Source organism: Antrostomus carolinensis, unplaced genomic scaffold (genome assembly GCF_000700745.2).
Source record: "Antrostomus carolinensis isolate BGI_N321 unplaced genomic scaffold, ASM70074v2 scaffold34414, whole genome shotgun sequence".
Classification (NCBI taxonomy): Eukaryota; Metazoa; Chordata; class Aves; order Caprimulgiformes; family Caprimulgidae; genus Antrostomus; species Antrostomus carolinensis.
The window spans coordinates 1-6668 of NW_010310665.1; the positions used below are offsets into that span (position 1 = coordinate 1).

At 35.6% G+C, this 6668-nt stretch overlaps 1 protein-coding gene across 1 annotated transcript; it reads left to right on the plus strand.

Moving 5' to 3' along the window:
• Positions 1-870: 870 nt before the first annotated feature.
• LOC104523803 (NF-X1-type zinc finger protein NFXL1-like) lies at positions 871-5784 on the plus strand (the record flags this gene model as incomplete). The annotated part of the gene is made up of 6 exons (XM_010166497.1): positions 871-1041; positions 1384-1493; positions 3253-3386; positions 5072-5250; positions 5417-5578; positions 5684-5784. Coding segments are annotated over 6 exons (857 nt in total), but the record flags the coding sequence as incomplete, so codon positions are not given.
• Between the last annotated feature and the right edge of the window lie 884 nt (positions 5785-6668).

The following is a 6668-nucleotide window of genomic DNA, read 5'->3' on the forward strand; positions in this document are numbered from 1 at the left end:
CAGGGGGTGGCTGTGGGCGCACGGCAGTGCCCGTGTCGTAGTTCGCAGGTAGGGAAGTGCCAAATACTGAGCTCTTTTTAAGTCTCAGCATGGTTTTTAAGGAAACCCTTAAAACTAAACTTGACGGAGTCTCAGTCAATATATTGGGTGCAGTAGTCTGATATGGAAAATTAGGAGCTACTTAAGACCTGTGGTTTACTGAAGATCTTTATATCTTCGTGGTATGTTATCTTAAAGGTACTTTGGTTTATAAAAAGTTATAAAATTTTTTTCTCCATGTGAGAATATTCCCCTATTTCGCATCCAATAACTTCAGAAAACACTTATATTTAAAATACCCTGTGACTTTTAATGTTGCCAGTTGTGAAACAGCATTAATCCACTATTGCAATTAAGGCTTGTTGGCTGGAGGGAGATCAATAAAAGTCATAATTTTAAAAATACCAAATGCTGGGAGAGGTACCTGTAGAGTATCAGCAAATTATAACAATTGCTCTTATCAAGAATTGCCCGATTTTTTTTTTTTTCCTTCCTCATGCTATAGAATTTGTGGTTTTGTGTGTATGTTGGGGTTTTTTTAAGTATCCTTTTTGTAAAGCTGCATTATAGATGCATATATATGTTTTGCTGGATTTGTCAGTAGTAATTGACAGATAATAAATGTGAATTTTATGGATAGTGCACAGTAAAGAAGAAAGTACGATTTATCTCTGTTTGTGTGATATTGTAAGTGTAGCAATGTATTGCCCTTAAAAACATAAAATCAGCAAGCTCTTTGAAGAAAAGGACAGTTGAAAGTATGTAGAACTCAGTGTGGTGTTATGATTAACTATCATGGTATTAATCATCATTAATCTGTTCTCTTAATAGAATTATCTTCACAGAAGAAATTTGATGAAATTAAGAAGGCTAATCAGGCTGCAGCAAGAAAGCTAGTTGAAGACCAATTTAGCTCCTCATCTGAAGATGATGATGAAGATGCTGAAATAAAACAAGGAAAGATTTTGGCCAAAACATTCACCATTTACACCAGTCAAACTGGTAATTTTTTTCATTTATTGAATTTTATGTTGGTATGAGAGCATAAACAATGCTGTAGTAGAATTTTTCCATAAGTGAAGGGAAAGCACTTTATTCTGATGTGTTGTATTAAAAATATTTGTTCCTAGCGATGCATGCTGGCAGTACTTCTTGCCTTTTTATGCAGAATCAATGCTATGGTTTTAAAACTGTCTTAAGTGCTTCTAATAATGTGGTTCTGTAGTAATATATGACTGGCCTCTGTTCAGAGAAAAAAATCCAGAACTTTTACAGCAGTCTCAACATGTACAGAATAGCAGATCAAACATTACTGATTGCTTTAAAAATCTTTATACATTAAAGATGGAGATGCAAGTGAACTGGAACGTACAAGACAGTACATGAATGAAGCTTTTCAGTCAGGGGCTATGACATGTCTGATCTGCATTGCTTCAGTTAAAAGGAACCAAGCTGTAAGTATTTTACAGTAGTCTTTTAGCAAATATAACTATCTGAATAACTTGTGTTTAGTTATATTACTAAGTTAATTCTGGGGATTTAAAGTTTTAGAGGGATAGAATACTAAATGCAACATTCTGCACCTTCAGATTTTTCAAACACTTGAAGAAATTAGTGCTTATATATTTATGTGGCTTATAATCAGAATATGTGTTTTTTGACATATGTTTGTTATCATCTTGCAAAATATTTATTTTTAAATTTTGGAGAGTAGCAGATGAAAAAAAGTGCATGAAAGCCAGTGCATACAATGGTGTATTCGATAAGCTCTGTTGTAGCAGACACCAAAACAAGAAATACTAGGAAGTTAGGAAATACTTTTGTTAGATTTATAGCAGGGGAGTGAAGATAAACTCTACTGCTTCAAATGGTGATCAGATGAAAGAGAAGAGTGACATGTCTGAGAAGATTATCTTGTTTCATATAGGTACATTTTTTTTTAATGGGAGAGATTTCAGGACAAATCTTTTTCAAATTTATTATTATGTGTCAACTTCCCTTTGATGTTGACAGGCCTAACCCTGCTTCTGTTACAGTTACTTGAATCAAATACATGTTTGCAACTCTATGTTTAACATTAAAAGAGTGCAGAAAATGCCTTAACTTCTTACACTGGATGTAGGTGGACTGCAAGTATCCAATGAAACTGTAGTCAACCTTTTTTTTTTTTTTTTTTTTTTTTAAATGCAGTATGTTTTCTATATGTTTAGCTTGATTTTAAAGTTCTGTGTCTCTTGTTAGAGTTAATCTCATCTCAGCAAAAATGAGATGATTTGGCAACTCGGAAGTTGTCTTTTATAACTCAGTGGTTTGTTAGTTATCGTGAATCTGTAACATTTCAGCCAAGTCTGTTTACTTAATGTCTCCTGTTTAATTTTAGCTTTAGAAACTTATGTCATTGACTTTGTCCTCTGTAAGTTAATGAGGAAATTCTCCTTGTTTTCACAGTATGATTTTATAGCAATGTCATAAGTTATTAAAAAATAAAGAAATAAAAAATTAAATTTTCTACTGAATTTCTCTTACCCAATTGTTACGGTCATTCTAAGCTGACAATTTGGTGTGGAAAGTACCAAAGTCATAAAACTGCATTTCTGTTATTTAAATTGCTGTTCAGCAGCATACTGATATTCTAAGCAAAGAATTGTGATTATACTCCAGAACTGACAAGGAGAAGTACACTGGGAACAAGAACATAAAGTTTTAGTGATGGATACAGGATCCCGGCAAAATCGACTCTCTCCTTTTAATTCTGTTCCATTTTATACCTCTCTTGCTGTTTGAACAAGAGACGCTGTGTTGAAAGCTATGCTTCTAATGAAATCTTTTTCTTGCTAGCATTGTATGTAAATCCTAAAGTTTGAAAGGCAGAAAAAAAAAGCTTTTTAGTACTTTAGTCCTACTTTGGGCACAAGGTTGTGCTACGTGACCCCCAACAATGTGTACATTTCTGTGATTATATGAGTATTTTGGGCTCCATAAGCCTCGGCAGAAACTTCCCACAGCAGCAGGAAAAAAGATTATAGATATTAATCTGTAACAGTAAAACTGCCTATATTAATCTAACAATAGGTATAATCTATCTTTAGAAACCTGGTTTTTTAAAATGGAAAAATAACAAGCTTGTATTTCTTTAGATGTTGTAGATGCTCATAAATGGAAACAGGGAGAAACCTTAATATAAAGCAATTGGCACTTATATCTGCTCTTTAGGTCTGGAGCTGTTGTGGATGCTTTTGTATATTTCACCTGGTGTGTATCCAAAAGTGGGCCAAGGACAGTCTTTTCCTTGTGTCTTCTCCTTTGACGGATGATGATTTTGGGAAGAAAGATTATCCCTGGCCATGGTGAGCTCTTCATGGTACATTTATAAAGATATTTCTATTGTGAAACATATGTGAACTGGAAATACTTTAGAAAGGAATGGTACCTGTAAATTACATGCACTCAAAAAGAAAAAAGTTTAGAAGACTGACTTTTCTATTGTTTTTCTGAATTATTTTTAAGTTTTCATTAACATGATTCAGTAATATTTCGCAGTGATATTTAAAACCTACTGCATCAAATTTGTTTTCACCTCTGAGAAGGTAACTTATCTGTCATGTGTCTAACCTTCTAATATTTATTTCTGAATGGCTTTACATATTTGTCACTTTAAAAATTGTCACTGTGAAATACATTTTAAAAAACATTTCTAAAATAGCAAGATTTTGGGATTTATTTTTTTATTTAGTCTCTATGTAACTCGAGCTTTAAAGCCAGTCTTGCGCTTTTACATGAGATTATATAAAGAAGGTAATATTGTGGCTACATGTAAGGAAGCTTGCTTTCTCAGTTGGTTTGTGTCTGAAAGTTCAGTCAAGGTTTCTCTGTGCATGTTTGTTTGGTGCTTTATTTTCCCACGTACTCTTATATGGCAACTTGTAATATCTTTGAGACAATCCTCTCCCAAATTTGGTTAAAAGTGCCTGTTGGATTCAAAAGCTCTATTAATGTGGGATCTCAGAGAGCAGGTTTGCTTAGGAAATAAGATATAAAATTGTTGACTCGCAGCACCTCAAGTTGATAATGCTTATTCTGCTACAAACTAGTCTTATGTTTAATCATAATGTTTATACTGAAAAAATTTCATGGCAAATGGTATTTTATTTGACATTCAAGCACGTGATAAGACCTTAAGCAGTTACTATGGACAAGTGGTTTATGGCCTGTAATGTATTATATAGGGGCAAATTGACATTTTATAAAAATGTGTGCATAGGTCTTTCAAAGCCTCTGTTCTTTTCTGAGGAAGAGCTCCTTGTCTGTTGTCTTTTCCCAGTGTAGCCAGAAATGAGAGCTCCTTTGTTTCTCCTTCCTTGTGTCGCCTCTTTCATCCATGGCTTGCACCTGAAAGGCTTTAGGGCCTGTGGCACTAACAAGTTCCAGACCTTTGGTGCCTATCTACCTTTAGGAATATTAAAATGTATTTTTTAATATCTGACACCATCGAGGATAACAAAGATCTGTATCTTATAGTATCTAAGATACTGAAGTGATACAATCTAAAATTTTTCAGATCAAATTTTAATTATTACGCATAGTTGTAAGAGCATAGTTAAATTTTGTTTTATATAGCTTATAAATTGCTACTGGTAAAAAACCTGGTTTTTAATACCTTTTTTGATTGCTTCTTTTTAAATAGGTTAACTCTTTGTTGCCTACATTCATTTGGTATTATTTGACATAAAAATTGTTCTGTGTGCTTGCTACACTGAATTTTTTTGTATATATTCTTAGAGAAAAAAGATTGCAGTGATAGGACAATTCTTTAGACATTCTAATGAATGTGTTGTAAAATCTGACATACAGTAAGACCTTTATTGTATATTATAAATTTAATTATGATGTTATTGGTTACAGTAGTTGTGAAAATATTAATTGGTAACCTTGTAACAGTCTTGGGAAATGGAAATGATAAAAACTGTTTCTCTTTTTAAAAAAATCTTCGAAAAATTGTTTTTATTTTCACTCCCTTTTTCCCTTGTTGTAGTCCAAAATGTAGGTTTGAGTACAAACGGTCCGAAACTCCTAGTAGATATTACTGTTACTGTGGAAAAGTGGAGAATCCAACACTGGACCCATGGCTGGTACCTCACTCCTGTGGTCAGATATGTGAGAGGGAATTCAAACCTTCTTGTGGTCATAAATGTTTGCTGCTTTGTCATCCAGGTAAATCCATTGCACCTCTTGATTGTATGACCTGTATTTATGAAGTTGTTACACAGTTTTACTTAAAATCTGATAAGTATATTTAAAATTCTCAGAATAAAACAGATGTAGTCAAGGCTGCATTTGCTGAATGGCCATTGGTGAGGTTTCTTTTTCCTGTGCTTAGGACCCTGTCCACCTTGCCCAAAGATGGTTACAACCACCTGTCACTGTAAGAAAGCTAAACCAGTGCCCCGAAGGTGCAGTGCCAAGGAATGGTCATGTCGCCTGCCGTGTGGACGAACACTGCTGTGTGGACAACACATTTGTGAGAATTCCTGTCACGCAGGTAGACCTGCTTTCTTAAACTTCAGAGGAGTAGTTGTTTTAATTGGTAAGATACATGTTAGTTTTGCAATTCCTAGTCTCAATGTCACTTTGCAATTACTTACAGGAGATTGTCAGCCTTGTCCAAGAGTCAGTAAACAACGGTGCATCTGTGGAAGACAGACAGCAGAAAGACTTTGTGCAAGTCCTCAGTGGCAGTGTGATCAGGTATGTTGAGGCTGTCCTTTTTAGCTTATTTCTCATCTCTATTCATTTTGATTACTCAGTGTTAAGGATTGGAAAAACTCGTTCAGTAGGAAAATAATTTTATTTTTTATGTTTTGAAAGTGCAATCAAAAATGTAAGCAGCAGTGTTTGAGAATGGATCTCCTTGCTGGTCCGGTTAATTTCTGACAGTTAAAATGTCACTTTCCTGGAATTGTGCTAGGGTTAAACTAGCAGTGAATTTGACCTTGTATATTCTGTTTCCTTGCACTTGAGGTTGAAATTTCAGCTGCTATCTTCAAAAATAACCATGAAACCATAGCTTAGTACATAAGAACAGAGTGGTGAAGTCCCTGCAGGCTGGAAAAAGGGGAACATCACCCCCATTTTTAAAAAGGGAAGCAAGGAAGACCCGGGGAACTACAGGCTGGTCAGTCTCACCTCAGTGCCAGGCAAGGTCATGGAGCAGATACTCCTAGAAACTATGCTAAGGCACATGGAGAATGAGAAGGTGATTGGTCACAACCAGCATGGCTTCACCAAGGGCAAATCGTGGCTGACCAATCTGGTGGCCTTTTGTGATGGGGTCACAACATTGGTGGATAAGGCTAAAGCAACTGATGTCATCTACCTGGACTTGTGCAAGGCGTTTGATACTGTCCCACATGACATCCTTGTCTCTAAATTGGAAACATGTGGGTTTGATGGCTGGACCACTCAAGTGGATAAGGAACTGGCTGGATGACCGCACTCAAAGAGTTGTGGTCAACAGCTCAACATCCAACTGGAAACCAGTGACGAGTGGTGTCCCTCAGGGGTTGGTATTGGGACCAGTGCTCTTCAGCATCCTTGTTGCTGACAAGGACAGTGGGATTGAGTGCACCCTC